The sequence below is a fragment of the Saccostrea cucullata genome, unplaced genomic scaffold (assembly GCF_032062105.1).
Source record: "Saccostrea cucullata isolate Sc308-1 unplaced genomic scaffold, CSIRO_AGI_Scuc_v1 ctg350, whole genome shotgun sequence".
Lineage (NCBI taxonomy): Eukaryota > Metazoa > Mollusca > Bivalvia > Ostreida > Ostreidae > Saccostrea > Saccostrea cuccullata.
Window position 1 is genome coordinate 141,144 of NW_026923330.1, and position 20,995 is coordinate 162,138.

Here is a 20,995-nt window from a genome sequence, read left to right on the forward strand (position 1 = left end):
TATGGAAGCCGTAACCCTATCTTCAGAAGTTATGGTCAAGGCTAATTTTTTTAAAAGAAGTTCAAGGTCAAGGTCAAAGGGTCAAAGTTCTTGTTATCAAATGAAAGGTTTTGTCACAAGAAAAAAATATGTAAAGTATGAAAGCACTAGCCCTAATCCTTTAAATGTTATGGTCAATTTTTGCTTTTTTAAAGTAGGTCAAACTCATAGGTCACGGTCAAAGGGTCAAAGTTCTTGGTATCTAATAGAGGGTCTTCTCACAATGATTAAATATTTGAAGTATGAAAGCCCTATCCCTTTCCATTCAAAAGTTATGGCCAAGGTTAATGTTTTTTCACAAGTGTGGAAATCTACAAGGTCAAGGTCAAAAGGTCAAGGTTGTTGGTATCCAATGAAAGGTCTTTTAACAAAGAATACATATGTGAAGTATAAATGTCCTGGTGTCAACTGTTCGAAAGATATGGCCAAAGAAAAAGTTTAAAATTTTCATGTAAAAGTGGGTCAAACTCCAAGGTCAAGGTCAAAAGGTCAAATTTGGTGGTACCCAAAGAAAGGGCGTGTCACAAGGAATACATATGTGAAATATGAAAGTCATGGTGCCACCTAATCAAAAATTATGGGCAAGGTTAAAGTTTTTGCGGACAAACAGACAGACAGAGAGACAGACAGACAGACGGACACGACAAAAACTATATACCCCCGAAACCTCGTTTACGGGGGCATAAAAACCAAAAAATTATTTTTCTTCTGAAACAGTTTTCCTTTTCGAACTTTGCAACAATGACATTTAGATTAATTAGTTTTAAAAAAGGGGGTACTTTTGAATGTGTGTTTTATGACAAAAAGATTGCTTTGTCATAAGAGCATAATTATTCATACTTAATTAGCTTAATTTCTCTTCCCATGAAATAAAACCTATGTCTAAAATCTTATGAGAAACCATTAAGGATATCCTTAAATAGTTTTTGAACAAGAGATGGGTTTATGAATGTTATAAAATAATTCCAGCATCTGCAACCTTACCTAGATCCCCTGGACAGAATGATGTACATGTATATTTGTTGACAATTTCTCTATTTTATAAATCCCATTCAGGTCATAGCTTGAGATGACTGGGTACAGAAAGACAAGCAAGGGTTATTTACAAAAGATGTCAAACCTCTTTCTAACTTTTGCGACAAAAGTTATCATAAATCATAGATATATACTTTAATTACAAGCTAATGCATATTATCTGAAACAAAACAAAAGAAGTAACATTTGTCTTATGTTTTTTAAAATGTATTATAATAATAGGATACAGTGATGATTCACAGGGGGAATGCTATGTACTGTAGAGAGAAAGAACCCCAGGTGCAATCCATATTTAGATGCTGATAAAATAACCAGTTCATTGTTTACAAATACCTAACTAATAAAGGTTCAACATATTTGTTATACATTATTACATACATATCTAACATGTGACCTGGAAGTTGATTGGATATGACATATCCGGATGTTTTCTGAGTGATAAAAACTCAAGCGACTAAGTATTTAAGGATATCCTATATACTTCAACTCATATATATACATTGTATATGCTTAGTGTAGGACTATGTGTATTGGGAGTAGACGTCTAGGTTTCATTCAGTGAGGAAGTGACAGGTTACATTTTGGACAGCTTTTGTGTTTTATTGTGACGTCTATCATGGCTCCTAAGCCAGGGCAGGAGAGTGGTCTATCGGACCAGATTCAGCCAGCAGGGAGGTCTGGTAAAGAGTCTGTGGCCGTCAAGAGACAGAAATATAAGGCTAGTAAGCTGGTCTCGTTTGAGGAGCCTAATGAATTTGAGGATCTCTGTGATAAGGTAGGGGGTAGATAAAGTCATCATCTGACTCCTGCATGAGGCTGATTCAATGTTGAATTTAGGTCTAGCGAAAACTGTCATCTTGGTCATCAACCTTCCTTGTGAAGTCAGGATAATCAACTACTACGACTTCTGCTGAATTCATTCTGGTTCCCCCCCTTCAAAAAAGAAAAGGCAGAGAATCTGTTAGCCAAAAGCATATGTATTATTCAAAACAGCATTTGAAAATCAATCCCGATGCAGATTACTTCACTTCTGTTTCATACAGCGCCAACTTGCTCTCCCACAAACGAACACACATGATTGCATTACTTTATGGTTAATTTCTGCAAACAAAAAAGTATATACATGTAGATCGTGATGGAATGTAGGGTCAAGTTTGACCGTGAGATTTTACTCTGTCATTGAATTCCTATTAAAAAAAAGAAAAAAAAAGTGTAAAGTATAGATCAGGTATGCCTCATGTCCCCAAAGTGACACTAGCTGTCTTGTATGGTGAGATTTTCACAAGAAAGCATGAATTTCAATGTAGAATCTTGCTAAAACAGCTTAGTGTATGACATACTTTATTTGAATTATCAGGATGATGTATCTGTATTTGATACATCATTCAGTTGAGTTCACCGAGATCGGGTTGATATATTTATATCTATAAGGATGTAGTACTGAAGATTATTAGTTATCCAGGTTCAATCAAGGGTGTAGTACTGTACCCCGGGTTTTCATACTATATATCCCCGTACACCCTTGATTGGACCTGGATAACGAATTTATTTCCTTTGTACCCATAAAAATGCTTTGTAAACATGATTTTTAGCTTTTATCATAGAGAATGTATGCATTGTGACGTCACGTTTATTTACACCCGGCTCAAGTCGGGTGCACGGATATTTACACCCGACTTTGTAACCAATCAAAGCTCGTGTTACAAGCTAGATAGGAAATAACACTATATATTCAAGACGCATTATTTTTCCAACTTGAATATAGCTTTCTGGTATTTATAAGTGAGACAAAATTTTGCGATCTCTTGTAATTATTGTAATAATATATAAATTTTTTCAATACACAAGAATTAAATTTTCGCTTGCAGGCAGACTCGCGAGTTATAATTAAGTGAACATAGGGTTCTCGGGAATAAAAAGTGATTTACTTCCTCCCTCCTCCCCCCATTACACAATTTAACCCCCATCCGCAAAAAAGTAGGATTCCAATTATTTCGTCTACTCCAAAGGAAAGCAGTACATGTATTTTAATGCATTATACAGATATACTTGTTACAGGATAAAGACGTCATGAACTGATCAGATTTGTGTTGTAAAACCTTTCTGACATTGAGTGTGTGCCAATGTCACATTAAGATTCGTAATTTATCCATGTTAATTAACTGGGGTTTCTTTGTTATGATGAAGGAATGAGGTTGGACAAGAAAACTGATAAACAGCTCTCTAGGAGAATCGGAAATGATTGTGTCATTTTCATCAGTAGTAACGGAAGCTAAACTTGCACAAGGTCTTCAAAGTTTAAATGTACACTTGAGGCTGAAGAGCCATGAATATAAAAGAGGGGAAAAAAGTATTTATCATTGTAGGATAGATTGAAGGTGAAATTTTATTGATATGCACATGCTGATACAGTTTTTTTTTTTAGCTCTTGAATAAAGATATAACATATAAATCTAGTAAAGTTTCTCTGATAAAAAAAATTCTTCACTCATAAATGATGTAACTTGGTAAAAATTTACTAGGTTTATTATTACAATAAAGATTATGAATATATTAGACAGTATGGCCAAGAAGGGTTCTTTATCATAATAAGAGAACACGAAAAATTGTACATATTGCATTGATTTCAGCTAGAATGAAGACCAGAATAGCTCTTCATTATTCTATGGTCTGAAGTAGTGTCTTTATTTGTGTAATGCCCATTCCAATGCACAAGCCATTTGCATGACTAAATTAGACTTTTCTTTATAGGTCCCAGAGTTATTCAGCTCCATCCAGGAAGCCACAAGGAGAGACCTATTTGTTGATATGGGCGAGAGCAAAATGAATGAGCCCGCTAAAGCTTTCTACGAAGTCCTGTACCTAGGAAAGGCCAAACTCAACACTAAAAAGATTAACTGTGATCAAGTAGACAGAATGTGCAATCGTTTAGAAAAACAGAAACAGGACCGAAAACAGAAACAAAGAGAAACAGAAATGGAGAGAAAGCGACACGGGAGTGGGGTCAGTGTTAAAAGTCTGCCCACCAATCTGGAGACGGCCGTGACCGTCACGGAAAACGAGTTGGAAAAGCAGATCCTAAGCTCGGGGCCACAAGTAGAAAGTCCGAGTAACAGTACGGACGAGTTCAGCTCGACGGAGAATGTACTGGAGAATTCCTCAGGGAGTCTGGCTAATTCCTTCGGTCTGTACTATTCGGACAATTCCAAAGAGGACTTGAGCGAGTGTTCGAATGCAGGAGGGACTGGGGAGGGCAACACTAAAGACCAGCGCGTACAATTCTCTGAACCTCTGGACAGTGCTAGTGATATTTCTAGTGAGCCTAATAGGGCTATGCTTTTCAGACTGGGCGGTAGTGAAATTTCACTGATCAGTTTGGACAAAAAACATACTATACTTGAAAAAAAGTTCAAGGACATTGCTTCTGTTTCACAGGTAAGAACAGAATATTTGATTGAAATATTTGCCAGTATATAGATGGTTTTCCCAAAATAAAGTTATGTGGATTAATGAATCCTTTCCTTGAAAAGCTTATGTTTTAAGATAATGTGTAGTTCCAAAGAAACTGTCAGATCTATGCTCAGCACACTGATTTGTTGGAATCCTTTCTGATTTGTTAATGAAAAAAAAAATATTGGGATCATTTGGAAATTATTGAGCTCTTAGTTAAAATGCTTTAAGAAAGCAAAAGATTTAAATTTTAAAATTTTTTTACAAAATTGAAATTGAAAATAATTGGTACATGAGCATAAATGTTGTTATACAAGTTCATTCTAGGCCAAAGTGAGGTTGAACAGATCATGCATGTATAACATATCGCTTATTTGATTTGTTTGAAGGGCAAAGAAAAATCGGATACTTTCGGATTCATTGCCAGAGAGAAAGGAAATGTGTTTGTGTGTTACCTGATGAAATGTCACAGTTTCAGCATTGTAAGTATTGATCCATATTGCTTAATAACAATTTAATGATTTAGAGCTTAAATGTCTGAAAAGTTCTTGAAATATAAATGGGAAAAAATCCAAATACCTCCACTTTAAAACTTCATATTTCATTTCTCATGAGTGTTTCCATTTGTGGATAAAATATACCCGGTAATAAGAAGTTCGCATGATTTTGACAAGAAGAAAATTGGATAATTGAGCTGTCTTTGGGAACGCGGATCAGATTTTTGATTTATTCGAGGACTTGTAGGTAGACGAGATAATGATGGTTTTGAGATCGGCTTTCCGGAGCGCTTATGAGCAGCGGCAGCAGATCTGTATCATGTGTCCCCTGCATCAACTCCATCGCCTGTGTCAGGAAATCAATGGTTCGTAGTGCCAATCACACTGTACCAGCAATAAACCCTGTTATAACGTCACTGGTGATCCAAATCTTTAAAAATATCGCTGAATCTTTGATATACAGTAAGGAATAATATGGAGTGCCAGTATTAATTTAAAATATTCCATTGTATGTGCATTAATTCTCTCATAAGATATCAAAAATAGAATTTGATTATATAATGATTATAGTATTTTGGAATTGTATAGATCTCAGTATGTGAAGAAGATGAAATAATTTTAGTGCTCTTTACAAATCTTAAGTGTATTATTAGTTTGCTTGATGAAATTGAATGTATGTGTTATGTCTTTAATCATGTTAATGCTGCTTTCATCAAAGGGACTTAAAAGCGTGAATGAATATAAAGAAACAAAAACCAAAAAAAGGGACAGTATCAGAGTGAACTTGCAATTTTAAATGAAAATGATATGAAATAGATAATTGTGATTATGTAGAAAAGTGATTTTTTTAAGGGATAAAAGTACTAATCTGTTAATAAAACTATTGATCCAAAATTGATAGATCAGCAGTAGTCCAAATTTAATCCCTATCTTTCACAACAAATGGCTATAGCATTCCCTAGAGCAGATCATAAAATATCAATTATTCAATGTAATGAGAGAGTTGGGGAAAAAAATGTGATTTATGAGATAAGCAATGAAATTATAACATACTAGTATCTGTAAAGGAATTGTTCAGAATCTGGACAGGAAAGCTGTCAAAGAATTTGTAGTTTATGGTAGAATTACAAGCCCACTGCAAATATCTGGATGACTCTGATTTCTTTTATAGGTTTGGATCCTCAGGAAGCCCACAAACGTTTGATGGAATGTGTTAATAATCTGCAAGAAAAAGACTCTGCCCCAATTCATACTGTTCTCAAGGTAGATAACTGGATAAACTCCTCTATATCTTTACTACAATTTTCAATGTTATACTGATAAAGAATGATTAATTATGTAAATTTGAACATAAGCATTTCAGGGCTAACCCCCCTTTCTTTTCATATTTATGGCCCCCTTTAAAGAAGGGAGGGTATATTGCTTTTGCTGCTATCTGTCGATTGGTCTGTCTGTCTGTTGGCCCACCAACAGCTTCTGTTCATTTTCTTTGCAGAGGTTGCACATAAAATGAATGAAATACGCACGCTAACTATCGATTCCCGCCTACATTTTGCAACCATTTAATTCAATATAAATTGCAAGTTGGCCATGAATTCTTTGTTTAATACAAAGAACAGTTCAATGGAAATTGATGAATTGTCTTAATACTAGGGATGTGCGATTTTATCGGTATACCGGAATATCGCGATTTTTTGTTGCGTGATACGTATCGTGATACGGAGACCTAAGTACTGGTATTTAGTTGCATAATATAAAGTCCATAAATTATTCATTTATTTGTTCAATCTTTCAAATTACAATTACAGAAAGTCTAAAACTGTTGTAAAAGGTGAAAAAAGAGTATCTTACCATCCAAACATGATTAGTTTTATTGACATAAAAGTTTCAAGGAAGTGAAATTTTGTTTTTTCTGGCATATTTTTAAGAAAAATAATGACTATTCATAAAATTCATTGTAAAAATTGCTTGTAAAAATATCATGATATTATCGTGATATTTTGGGGAAAAGATCGTGATATATCGCGATACGAAATTTTCAGCGATACCCATCCCTACTTAATACCAGCGCTAAATAGTAAATTATCCATAACTCCAGCTCTTGAAAAAAGGGGGCTAGACAATGTTTTCCATTGAAATAGTCTTGGATATGATTAAATGTTTCTTATATCTTTTCCTATGTATTAAGCAAATAAATAAAATATAAATATATTAATAAAATATAATGTTTAAGTTGTAAATAGCTTTGAAATGGTTGGAAAATAAACATTTTTGTCATTTTTTGTCAATAAACTATTGTCCCCCCCCCCATGACACACAAAAAGCTTTGGTATGAATTTGTGAAATAACAGTCCATATGACCTGTGAAAAGGAATTTTTGATTTCTATAATGAAAAAACACAAGTTTCACCAAAAATTTAGAGTTATCTCTCTTTGTTTTCCCAAATAAGTAATGTTTAATGAAAATCCATTTAATTATTCTATAAAAAGTATTGAAAATTCATCGAATATGTTAATTTTTGAAAATTGACTTGGAGGTAGGTGGGAGAGCAATACAATCGTTTGTAGTTCTTTGATATACAGATCTATCATAAGAAAATCTAGGTCAAGGTGTGTTTTGGGTACAATCAAGCAATTTTTGATAGATTTATGCCCCTTGGTCTTGGACTTGGAAAAATTTTAATTTTTTGCAGTTTATTTGCAGTTATCATTGTATGAAAATATAAACTTTATTACTTTATTATTTATTACGTAGGCTGAGAATCCACAGAGTTATGAAGAAATAGTTGAGGTGCTGATGATAGAACTGAGAAAACTGTGTGAAGCCAAACAACAGGACCATTCCCATATCTCTGATCCCAACAAACCTCACTTTAAACAAGAGGTACAAAAAGGGTCACATGTGATGTAAATTATGGATGATTTTTTATAAAGATCATGTGAAAAAATATAAATAGAAGGCATAAAAAAGTTAAAGTTGAAATTTAAAAAACTAACTTTCGTATTGTGTTTACTGTAGAGGTACTTTTTTCTGCGTGGTATTAATTTACACTATGTACGTGGTCACAAATTTTCTGCAGAAATTTGTCCACGCATTCTTGATATACATGTAAATGTAAGGCATATAGTGACAGTCTAGGAAATCCGCGTAATTTTCTACACGCAGATTAAACAGAAATGGAGATTCCATGGAATTATCACCCAGTGGAAAAAAGTATGTCTACAGTATATTGGGAAAAAATGGAATAACTGTTTAATGTTGGCATTAACTATTACAGTTTAGCCTGTTTGAGAATCGCCGCTCAAGTGTGGGGGCTGCTGCGCTGAACTTTAAGAAGAGTTTAACCAGTTCTTTTGAAAATTTCATGGCTAAAGTACCGGTGAGTGATCATCATTATAAAATCTACATGTGCTGTGTCCCTAACTTGTTGACACTAAATTTTCGTTTTAATTAATATTTGATAAGCAATTCTATTATACAATTATTGCTGGTTTTTGAGGTCAATACAATGATTTAGCCATCTGAGGAGTACAATATTCACCGAGCCCAAAGGGCAAGGTTAATATTGTACTTCGAAGATGGCTAAATCATTGTATTGACCTCAAAATCCAGCAATAATTGTTTTATTATATGATTCACTGATAAAATGATACAGCTTATTTTATCAAGTCCTAGCCAAATACAAGAGAGAAGCAGAATTAAAATGTGAATAAACCTTACCAGTTGTATCAATTTGAAATGTTTTTTAAAAAATCAATTTTAGTTGCCATGAAAAAAATATAAAATGTCAGTCTTTTTATAGGATAGATTTTGAAAGAAAAGAGTATTATCAGGGAAAACTGACTGCCAAAAAGTAAAAAAGTTAAAAAAAAATTGTTGTTCAGTTAAAGTGTTGGAGGGGGGTCCCTGCATCCCCTCTTACCACCCTCACCTAAAATATATATTCGCTTATGTTTTGTTCACATGAAAATAAAAATCATAGTCATTTAAATAGCTTTCCAAAACAATTTGTATCAATTTGGAATTTCCCAATCTATTTTTAGATCAATGTAGAGGAAATAAATCCTTGTATTGACCTGGAACGTCACGTGCAGGTCAATACAACGTAATATTTTTCCAACATAGTTGAATCTCAGCCAATCAGAGAGATGGAAATTATTCAATCATATAATAAAGTTTGTTATTTACCTTGATTTATGTTGTTTTCAAAACACTAGTCATAGTTTTATAGCTCCAGTTAGTATTTAACATTTAATTTGCTTGTTTCATGGGTTAACAATTTTCATCTTACATTTTTAATTTACAGTTTTGTTGTGCGCAGTTTGAATTCATTTTCACCTAACATTTATTTTTCAATTTCTGCAATAGCACAAAAAACCAAATGAAACAATAGAGCGCTTTAGACATCGCAGTGGCACTGCTGAAAGTGGAGTAAGTGGTGTGAACTTTCCATAGATTTATTTCCTACTTGTTGCATTCTTGTAAAATTTGAGGAAATATATTTATTCCAGTAAGATATGGAATCTCACTTTCATCATTTTGTTTTCATTTTCTTTCTTTTTTTTTTGGTCAGCAAAGAAAGCCAAATGAAGCAAGAGAAAGATTTCGGCATCGGAGTGGAACAACTGAAAGTGAAAGTAGCTTCTCAAAGTCTATGGTAAACAAACTTTTTCTCATATAAAATGAATTCATATTAAAAAAAAATATTTTATGGAATTAATTAATTTTGTACAGAGCAATTTTTGCCTTTAAATAACTAAGTAAGAACCAAAATAACAGATACGTTCATTGGAGGGTAAAGTGTATGTTCTACAATTAAGGATCTTAAGATTTGTATAAGTAAGTTTTTAAAGTATCTAGAATTTCCTCTGTACTGACCATTATTTCCCTCCACAGGATTCCTCCCTATGCTCTACCCCTGAGGCCTCCCCCATGCCCTCCCCAGCAGCTGTTAAGGAGGTCCACTTCAGCTTTCCTAGTCCTCCATCATCTCCAAAATCTCGTCCTCGGAGTTCCACGGAGGGGGCTGTTCCGGATCCTGATCGGGTGTCCAAGTTAACGAACATAACAAATTTAGACAGGGCTTCTGATTTCAGGGAACAATCTGGCCGCAGAGCTAGTATGAATAGTCCCATGAAACAGATGTAAGTAAAATTGATTGATCAATTTTTTTTTTTTTTAAGATTTTTTAGTCACACTGCAGCTGTGTTATTGAACTCAGTAGACCATATCCCACTAGTTACACAAAAATTAGTTTTATTCTAACAATTTTGCCTTTTTTTAATTTAAAGGTGATTTTAGTAAGTTTATGTAATCCTACTTTAATATTTTTCAGGTTTTTACTGACAGAAGGAGGGGGATCACCTGGCAGTCTGTCAAAACGCCGACAGAGTGCATCACCAAGTCTTCAGTCAGGGAACGGGGAAACCCCAGTATCTGGCAGGCGAGGGTCCTGGAGACAGACAATATTCAACAGAGTTGTTACTCCCGCCAGAGCTGCTGACAAACCCCCAACTGTGTTAGGTAAAGAATTGTGGTTGCCTCCTCTTGCTAGTATAGAAGATATATTGTGACAAATTAGTGTGTGTGTATTGGGTGGGGATAATTTGATTGGATAGTCCTTGCAGCCCAAGATTATATGCTTAGAAAATTTGTTTTTAAATAAATTAAATTAAAGAATATTTGAAATTTCTGTGTTAGTGAATTTGAGATTTTGTCAAAATTAAATATTTTTTGTGTGTTCAATAGAAAAATCTGAGACTGAGAGTCCAAAAGCTGAAAAAACAAGAAGTCCTGAAGAACTGAGGGCTCTATGGAAGAAAGCCATTCAGCAAACAGTGCTACTTCTGAAGATAGAGAAGGAAAAACAGGACATTAAAAGTAAGGGTTTACAGACCATTCATATTATCTTAATGATAAACTGTGAATTCTTTCTCAATTAGAGCTGGAAAAAAAAATTTTAAAAATTATTTTTGATGTAACTATTAAGAAATTTGCATGTTGCTATATGTAGAAGTGTTTGTGCTGTGGGGAAAAAAATCTTTGAAAGTTTTCCCAGGTAAGGCAATCAATCCTTTAGGCATGATGGGGAATTCTGTTATGCATGAAAGGTCAATACTTCTCAGAAATAATTGAAGTAAGATTTTTTTTTTTGTGCATTCACTTTATTTATGTGTTTAAATGGACAAATTCTAGTATGGAGAAAATTATCACAATTTCCGTACTGAGGTATTATTTGGAATGGTGTTTGGAGCTAAAAAATGAAGCTTTATAAAACTGGAAGTATATTTAGAGAAAGGCTTTTTTCACTACTTGTAGCTTTATGGGCATTTAGAGGGATAAGCTTACAGTACTTGTGTACTACACAGTAGTTATTGTAAAACAGGTTATATATATTTAATACAAGTATAATAGGAAATTTGAAATGTAGCCTAGTGTTTAAATAAAGCAGCAGCTATTGATAGAGATTGCTTGAATTTATTTTTCTAGTCAGTAAATAACATACAAGGTATTTACATTGTTTCCAACTGATGATACTGGCAGTTCATAAAACAGAATAAAAATACTTTCATGATCGTAAATTTATTCAGGATTGTTTTCAGTTTTGTGCATTAGAAATCTTATTCATGGTTAGTTTGAATGCCTGGCATTGACTTTTGAAAGGTGCTTGCAATAAAAGTGGACACATCATTAGAAGTATTGTAAATTTTCATGCTAATTTGAGATTTTGTTGCAATATAGATGAAACACTGACTTCATGTTATAAAATCTTATTTTTTTGAATTATGTTTAAACCCAAATAAAATTTGCATCACACCTTAATTATTTCATTTATTGATTTATCTACAAATAATTTTCTTTTTTCTTTGAATTCACCAAGAGATAATCAATAAATAGAATTGATTTATTCTATATCATCAACCCTTTATGGGCATCTAATGGTGAAATGAGAATTAAAAAAAAACAACAATATGTATCATTAAATATTTATTGCTATTTTTTCAAGTCCATTTCATCTCATCATTTATTCTGTTGGAAGTTTTTATAATTATTTCTATTATAGCTATTCATTAATTTTTGTTATGAAAAGATGTTCAACTTGGAATTAATTCATGAAAAAAGCAGAAAACAGCAAAGGATTCAATCATAAAAAGTCCTGTCCAGTCAATCTGTACAGAGTTTTTCAGGAAATTCATTCTAGTCACATGAAGTGTCATTTTTATATAGTGACATAATTTTTTGTTTTATTACTTCCTACACCCATTTTTTTACTGTGTAGTGACTTAATTTTTTGTTTTATTAGCTGTGTTCAACAAGGCAAGTTTTCTTCATAGCACAGCCCAAAAGCATGTAGATTTTCACTTCCTTACCTTAGTACCATACATGTTAAACTATCCATCTCCCGCCTACCGATTTTATTCGTAAATCTACCGCTTTTCTACAAAAGTTTTGTCATGGGTATCCATTTTTGAAGGGAGGTAACCAAAGTATGGGAGGACATGATAAATGATCCCAACAGATAAAACCTGACATATACAAAAGCAGCTCACAATTTTATCAATAAAGTCAATAGAATCCTATCAAACCCTGCTTAGCTGTGTTCAACAAGTGCAAGAACATTTTCTTTCTATATAGCACAGCCCCAAAAGCATGTAGGCCATACATGCATTATATATTCACTTCCTTACCTTTTAGTATCTCCCTATTTTTCATCACATACATGTAAAACATACAGTAAAACATGGTTATAATGAATACAAACCTATTGTAAATATAATGAATAATGTTGATAATAATTGCTGATAAATATTGCTGGTCCCTGGTATTTTGCTATAAGCGTATATGACTTTGCTATAAGCGTATATGACAAAAATTGTGTAATTCATGGTTTTCTTGAGAAAATGTTTTTCATAAAGTTTTGATTTTAAAATAGGTGTTCCCAAGACACATCGAGGTGACATCTGGTGGCTGCTGACTGAACAACACAAGCTTCAGTTCCCTGAGATAGAGAACCAGACCCCTCAGAAGTCCTACACTGAACTGCTGAAGGACCTGACAGAGTACATGCACAACATACTCATAGACTTAGGTAAATGTGACTGTTAGTCAATTATGAGATTATCAACTCAATATATTTCTGTAGACAGGCAGTATCACACCTAATAAGTAATTATAGTGTGCATTTATCTATATATGTATTGCTATTTTCAGCACAATGCTATGAAAGCATTATTTCAGCATGGTGTTAAATTGGCATTTAGTCTAAGAATGCCATCTGATCTCAAACATTTATCTTACCAGTGATTGTATGTCATGGAATATGTGTTACTAAAAGATTCTTTATATAAAAAAATGATAAATAAATTTGCATTCTCTCACAAAAAAAAAAATTCCAGTGATTGCACAAAGCAGTGGTTAGAGATATGAGGTACTTTTAGTGCAATACTAAAGAAATACTTGTTTTTCAGGTCGTACATTCCCTGGTCACCCCTACTTCGCCACACAGCTGGGTCCTGGACAGCTGGCCCTGTATAATCTATTGAAGGCCTACAGCCTCCTGGATAAGGAAGTGGGATATTGTCAAGGACTTAGCTTTATAGCTGGGATATTACTAATGCATGTAAGACTGAAAAAAAATTGAGAGTTACAACTCCTACAGCTTATTTCAATCCATCATGATAGTGTCTTGAATATATTGTTTTGTTCAGTGATAGGAATCTTAAAATAAACATTTTAAGCACTTTTTTATCATAACACGTATAAAAAAAATTATGTTGATATACATGTAACTATGGTATGTGCTCAAGAGAAAATAGCAACATAATAGTGAAGGTGAAAGTTATCTTTAATAAATAATTGTAGATGGAGGAGGAGCATGCTTTTGAGACTCTGAGACACATGATGTTTAACCTTGGTCTCAGGAGACAGTTCCAGCCCAACATGATGCCATTACAGGTATGTAAGGGGTGTTAAGAAAGTTCGTTCCATGATGAAATATTTTCAAAAAATTCAAAGTAGTGCTTAACTAAAGAGATGAATTTTCAAGTCTGACTAAATCACAAGAGTGTGCTTCAGATTTATAGCAAATCATTTCTAGCAGGAAATTATAGGACTTTTCTTCCATCTGAAAAAATATATAACATCTTTAAAGCACCCAAATGATAGAAATGCTGGTCATTTCGAGTGAGAATAAAGGATTATTTACTTTTGTTACTTCATAGCTTATCTTACATTACACAAGCTGATGAGCGTAGGTATAAGTACAATATATCACTTTTCAAAAGAATAGGTTTGTCATTTGAAATATTTCACAGATTTGATAATTTTTGCATAGTATTTGAAAGGATGTTTTGACCTGCGTGCTCACTAATATATGTCACAAATATGCATCATCCATATTTTTTCTGAACAGACGTCATCTGTTTTAATACCTGCCCTCCCCTTATTGATTCAATAAAAGACCGTTAAAACCTTATCAGTAGCAATAATGGACACTGTAAACATGAATTATCACAAATTGTAAATATCTTCTCATCGTATTTCTTTTTGAAAATAAAAGAAAAATGTGGAACGAACTTTCTTAACACCCTTTACATCAACATACATTCTGAGAGTATTTCATAATCAATACCCCTACCACATTGTGTAATCAAGTTCCCTTAGAAATTAAGATTCCAAGTCAAAAGGCTTTAATTCTGTCAAAACTCATCACATAGGAACAAAATACATGCTGTGCTTGAGCTGTAACTTGTAAAGATAGATTTGCATGTCAAGAATTGGATCAAAATCTGCAACCCCATTGAAGAAAGTCTGGAAAACCAAGTAGGACAGACAGAATAATAGCATACACAGAGGGCAAAAAGATAAAAATGAGACCTTTTGCTAATTGGTTTCTAATTCTCTTACAGACTTGAAGATTTAACCAACTTTAGGTTTGTATTTATTTAGGTGCAGCTGTACCAGTTGACAAGATTAATCTTTGACAACTACAAGGACCTCCATGACCATTTTGAGGAACACGAGATTGCTCCTAATCTGTATGCTGCTCCCTGGTTCCTTACCTTGTTTGCTTCTCAGTTTCCTTTAGGCTTTGTTGCTAGAGTCTTTGGTAAGTTTTAATGAGTAACTCATGGATACTTTTACATCAGTCACATTGTACTTGATGATTTGTTGCAATTTTTTGAATGAGTTTGAAATACACAAGTATATGTAAAAATAAATCTGAAAATAGTTTTCAACAGTGTTGAAAAGTTGCTGATTGGAGGAGAGAGAATGTTAGAAGGGGATATGTTTGATAAAAATGTGATCCACCACTCTCAACTTCATATAAGATAACTTCACATATTTTATGATGATTAGTATTAAATATTTACATTGGCTGTGTTTTTCTACTAAGCCAACTGTGAAATGGATTTGAATACCATTTTCGTGTATGTTCACACATAGAAATATACACATAGAAACATGCAGTAACATGACGTCACAAGAAGGCTACGGTGACATTAATAAAAGTATAACGATATAGGGCAGTGAGAAATTCAAATATTGAGTACTGTAAAACGAGAATATTTGGCGCACTACTAATTTTAGTGCCTTTGGCGCTAGAGCCCCTGAGCGCTAAAATTTATTGTGCGCTAAAGGATTTCTAAATATCATTTTTTTGTGTGTGTTCAAAGCTTTAACATACGTACATGTAAACAGGAACGCGCGATTACGTAATGTCGAATGGTCATTGGATTTCATATACACACTAGCACTGCACATGTTCTGAGGACAGAAAGTTCTGCCAAATTATAATTTAATTAAACTATTGTTACCCTGGTAGTTGTTTGCCGATTATTATCATTAGCACCCTCAAAATTTGGCTTCTCGGCGTGTCAATCATCTATCGCCTCGAGGTAAACAATGCAATCAAGCATGGCAATTGAGCTTGCAGACAATACATGATTAGGATTACCGTTTTATCTAAGTAATTTTCTGTCGATGCATCCAATGTTTTTATACGATTTAAATGAAGAAATACTCCATTTCTTTTAAATGAAAATAGAAATAAAATAAATTTTAACATTGTACCGCGTTTATGTGATACGAACGCGGTAAAGTTAAGTAATGTTTACTGATATACGGGGGTACTAATGTGTTTCTGTGCTTGACAAACCAAAAAGTCAATTACAGGTGTGGATTTAAAAAAAAAACAAAATATCACATATATATATATTTTACGTACAAGTGCAAGCGCTAAAATTTATTTGCGCTAATGCATTCCCACTTGCGTTTGCGCTAAAATATGTATGCGCCAAATTTTCTCGTTTTACAGTATATTTTTGGTGCTTTCAAACATGTAAATATAAGGAATGTTTTAAGTTTAGTGTGAATTATTGGTGTGTGAATCACACAGACTTGTCACGTAGGCATATTTCATGAAGCGCTAGCGAAAAATTTGCCTACGTGACAAGTCTGTGTGGTTCACACACCAATAACTCACACTAAACTTAAAAACATTCCTTAAATGCTTTTGTTTCTATTTGTTAGATCTGCTGCTGGTTCAGGGGGTGGAGATTCTGCTGAAGGTGGCGCTGGTGTTGCTAGGTAACCACAAGGAGTTGATTCTGCAGTGTGATTCCTTTGAATCAATCGTGGAATTCATCAAAACTACTCTTCCTGAGATGGGAGTCATTCAGATGGAAAGAGTCATTAATCAGGTATTGATTTTCTCCCTTTTACCTTACCTATTTTTTTTTTCATCAGGTGTTTTTAATCATTTATGCTTAGATTCAATGGATAAAACATATGTATTGGATTGAGGCTATTTTCACATCACATTCATGTTCTCTTAATTGCACGTTTAAAATAATAAGATTCCTTTTACATGTGTTCAAATATTTATCAATATTTGTTGAATGTTTTAGGTATTTGAGTTGGATATTAGTAAACAGCTTCAGGCCTATGAGGTGGAGTATCATGTCTTACGTGAAGAGATGCTCTTCTCTCCTCAAAGAGGAGACACGGACTTAAATCACAAACTGGAAGATGCTAATCGCAATCTGAAACAACAAAACATGGAATTGCTGGAGAAAATCCAGCATATCCACAGTCACCATAGGAGTCTGGAAATAACCATTCACAACTTACAAACAAACGAGTCCAAACTTAAAAGTCACATAAAGACACTGGAGCTGGAGAGGAAAGCTCTGCTGAACGCCGTGACCAAGTTACGGTCCCTGATTCCAGATGACGAATACTTAAAGTTGGACATTTCACTCCCTCCCCTTTCTCCTAGTCTCTCATCCTCACCCATTCATCAGCCCAACTCTACGAGTAATTCCATCCGAGGTGCTATAAAGAAGGTGGTTGGAAAGAGCCTGAGTTCTCCTCTCTCAGAACTTGGCTCCAAACAGTTCCAGTTTGAGTGATAATGTCTGTGATTGCCTGTATTTATTGAATCATAGGTTGAAAACCCCTGACTTATATATATGATATTTAAAAATAGATATTTTGTTAAAGATGTCTTTGGTATATGTATTTACAGTGAATGCTGTAAGCATCCTTTGTTATGAATTGGATACAAATAAGAACAAGTTCAATGCAACAATTTTTGAAATGGATCATAAGGTGTAGGTCATGAAGGTTATTGCCTTTTAAATTATACATGACTGCTTTTATTGCTTAAAATACTCAACTGAAGTTGAAGGTTCCACAAACGAGAGATTAATACTCTGTAGGATTGACTTACATTGTATGTCACAATAAAGCCTGATCTCTATAACAAAGCAATGCAAGTACATGTACCCTATTTACATACATGTACTGTACAAATACACTAATGTTTGATATAAGTGTGACCAAGTGTAATATACATCTTTTATTTCACAAACTGAATATTGTAGGAAATTGTTACACTATTGTACAATTTTACATCGGATACACATGGGATGTATAGCTGTGCAGCTATAAGCTAACTCAGATCCTGTTATTGAGAAAGTAATGTAAATTTTTTGAATATTTAAAATACTTTGATATATAGTTCATTATTACCTTGAAAGCATGAAATCTTTTTTTGATAGGACAACTTTCTTTATTTGAAAGGGAATTTAAAGCATGTTTCGGGGATTTTAAATAGCGTCTAACCTGAATTAATTTCATACTCACAATGCCCATTCTATTTAGGTGTTACTAAGTAACAGCTATATACAATCCACAAGAACCAGCTCTCTAATTATTCTGCCAAAATTAAACACACCACTTTAGGGAGAAGATATTCATATGCCTTCAACAACATCCTTTAATATATTTCTCTAGTTCTCAGAAGAAATGTTTTTTGATTGGGTAAAGGGTTTGATATTGTTAGTCAGATTTTTGCACAATAACTTTTTTTGCATTTATGTTGTACTGAACCTCATACCTTTGCCATTATTATTTTTTTTTTTTTTGAGATAGAAGGAATATGTGTGTAAAAGGTTGTATTGTAGACAATGAGAGAATCTCAATTAATTTCTTCCATCCACAAAGCAGAATCCTCAGCTATGTATAGGCTTAGCCTTGTAGTATTGCAAAACTTACTTTCTTAACTAAAGCTTTGATCTTACTTTTATGCAAGGTGAGATTGATTTTAAAATCAGTATTTTTTTTTCTTTTCCTTTCACAGCATTGATTGATTTTATATATCAGTATTCTAAGAATTTGCTGAGTGAGTGCAATACAACTGATCCAGTTTTATTATTGCTCGGCCTGGAATCAATAGGTATTCAGACTATGTCAGTGTGTATGATGCTAGGATAGAAAGCTAGATTTAGTGAGGTCCTCTCACACAAAATGTGCTGTTTTATGTGATGTAAGTATTTAATTGATCTTTCCCCTTAAACAAGATTGAAAGGAATTGGAACAAATGGACAGAGCTAGTTTAAATAAGTTCTGATTGAATGTCAGGTATGAACTTTAAACAACTCTAAAAAATTCACTTTTTCAGAATATGCACAACTAGTCATTTTCACACTAGTGCTTAAAAGATTTTTTTTTCATTTTAGCATCATGATCTGTACTTAATATAGTTAATTTTGTATGCTTGACAAATTTTGTCTGGTACTATTTTGCAATGTACATTTTTTGTCTGTTAAAATTTCTTGCTTTTAAACAAAATGTTTACATTTTGTGTATTTATAGTGCTTTTACATATAATTTGAAGGTATATTGGTTTGAACAAGTGAATAGCTTCATTCAGCCAAGACTGGGCTACAGCATTTTATATTTTTTTTATGACCTCTTAGTTGACTTCAGCCTTAGTACAAACAAAAATCTTTGTCTTTTTGAATGGAATGTTTTGAAATTATGAATATATATTCAATTTAACACTTTTTTCTTTGAGAAAAAATAGAGTAGAACTTGTTTTTTTTTCATTGATTGATAAATTATTTGAAATATAAACTTAAGGAAAATTGATATCAAATACCACCTCAGATTATGAGGATAAATGAGAAAAGGACTTTTCCTACTTCATATAAACAATGAGAAAAAAAAACATTGGTTAAAAAATTCTTACTCCTTTTTGATTAAACAAAAATTGCTTGCATTTCTTTGTGGCATATTGCCAGGCAATCTGCCAAAAAGGAAAAACAATTTTATCTTCAAGATTTATGTCTGATGTATTCTGTGTTTAATTTTCTGTATTATAAATTTGTAAACACTACCAGCTGCACTGGAAAATAGGTTTTAGTTTCTGAAAAAATGGGTCAAGAACTTCTACTGTATTTGAGAATAATGCATGAAAGGCTGAAATGTTTATGAAGAGTGTGTCAGTGTCAAAGAAATAAAAAAAGGTACCTGATCGATATTTTTCATTGATATTTCTCTGTTTAATAATATAAATAAGGCACAAAACATGTCCCTGTGTAAACTGTCAAATCTGGATACTGCATTTAAGGACCCTCTCTACACGACTGCAAAAAATTTTTTTGGACATTGAGAAAATTATATTGTATAAAGGAGTTAATATTGAGCTTATTTATTTAATTTTCAATTGTGCGTGGCATTTACCCCGGGAAAAATGTTCAAAGACAACACAGTATTAGTGAATAGAAATCACTGAAATAACTTCAGTAGAGAAAATACATGTAAATAACACGTTAAGTTAATTTATCTTGGCCTTTTAAATTGTTGAGAATACTTGAATTGATTACAAATTGAGTAATATTGTGTAAATTTCTATTTTTTTAGAATTTAGATCTAAGGGCAGATCACTCTAACTGCAGAAAAATACCTTGGAATCAGAACTCTTTAGTGTGCAGTGTATAGAGGGTTCTTAAGAAAATTATCACTTTAGCATTAAGTGGTTTATCTGCAAATCAGAGACAAGAAGAGCTTATGCAAAAGTGTTCATTGTCCATCAAAAATCTGTCTTCTGCAGTTTTGTTTTGAAGAAGTAAATTCTACAAAGATACACAAAGTACATATCAGTTGAGCTAGAGTCTCACCAGAGACTTGCAGTTAAGATGACACATGTCAAACCATTAACTGAGTGATATGGTTTAATACATCTTTGACATTCATATTCTGCAGCTTCTTGATCTAAGAGGTTGTATGACCATGTATGGAGTTAGGGAGAGGCATGGTGTAGTATGACCATATATGGACTTATAGGAAAAGGCATGGTGTAGTGTGACAATGTATGGAGCTAGAGGTAGATGCATGGTGTAGTATGACAATGTATTGAGTTAGAGGGAGAGGCATGGTGTAGTATAACCATGTATGGACTTATAGGGAGAGGCATGATTGACCTATAGGGAGATGCATGGTGTAGAATGACCATTGTATGGACTAAGGGAGAGGCATGGTCTAGTGTGACCATTGTATGGACTTAGAGGGAGAGGCATTGTGTAGTATGATCACTGTATGGACCTAGAGGGAGTAGTATGACCACGAATGGACCTATAGGGAGAGGCATGGTGTTGAATGACCATTGTATGGACTTATAGGGAGA

The 20,995-nt window shown here is 33.4% G+C and overlaps 1 protein-coding gene across 1 annotated transcript in view; it reads left to right on the plus strand.

Moving 5' to 3' along the window:
- The window catches only part of LOC134263738 (TBC1 domain family member 4-like), a 47,727-nt gene extending 27,884 nt beyond the window's left edge, over positions 1-19,843 (plus strand). The window contains exons 23-41 of the mRNA XM_062746120.1: positions 3,826-4,509; positions 4,914-5,006; positions 5,269-5,386; positions 6,193-6,284; positions 7,777-7,905; positions 8,300-8,401; positions 9,391-9,453; positions 9,596-9,679; positions 9,919-10,166; positions 10,358-10,545; positions 10,771-10,902; positions 11,036-11,132; positions 12,326-12,339; positions 12,956-13,111; positions 13,491-13,642; positions 13,885-13,977; positions 14,971-15,130; positions 16,555-16,724; positions 16,932-19,843. Coding sequence (XP_062602104.1) covers positions 3,826-4,509; positions 4,914-5,006; positions 5,269-5,386; positions 6,193-6,284; positions 7,777-7,905; positions 8,300-8,401; positions 9,391-9,453; positions 9,596-9,679; positions 9,919-10,166; positions 10,358-10,545; positions 10,771-10,902; positions 11,036-11,132; positions 12,326-12,339; positions 12,956-13,111; positions 13,491-13,642; positions 13,885-13,977; positions 14,971-15,130; positions 16,555-16,724; positions 16,932-17,435 — 3,279 coding nt within the window. The 3' untranslated portion in view covers positions 17,436-19,843. The remainder of the gene's footprint in view (positions 1-3,825; positions 4,510-4,913; positions 5,007-5,268; positions 5,387-6,192; positions 6,285-7,776; positions 7,906-8,299; positions 8,402-9,390; positions 9,454-9,595; positions 9,680-9,918; positions 10,167-10,357; positions 10,546-10,770; positions 10,903-11,035; positions 11,133-12,325; positions 12,340-12,955; positions 13,112-13,490; positions 13,643-13,884; positions 13,978-14,970; positions 15,131-16,554; positions 16,725-16,931) is intronic.
- The last annotated feature ends 1,152 nt before the right edge of the window (positions 19,844-20,995 follow it).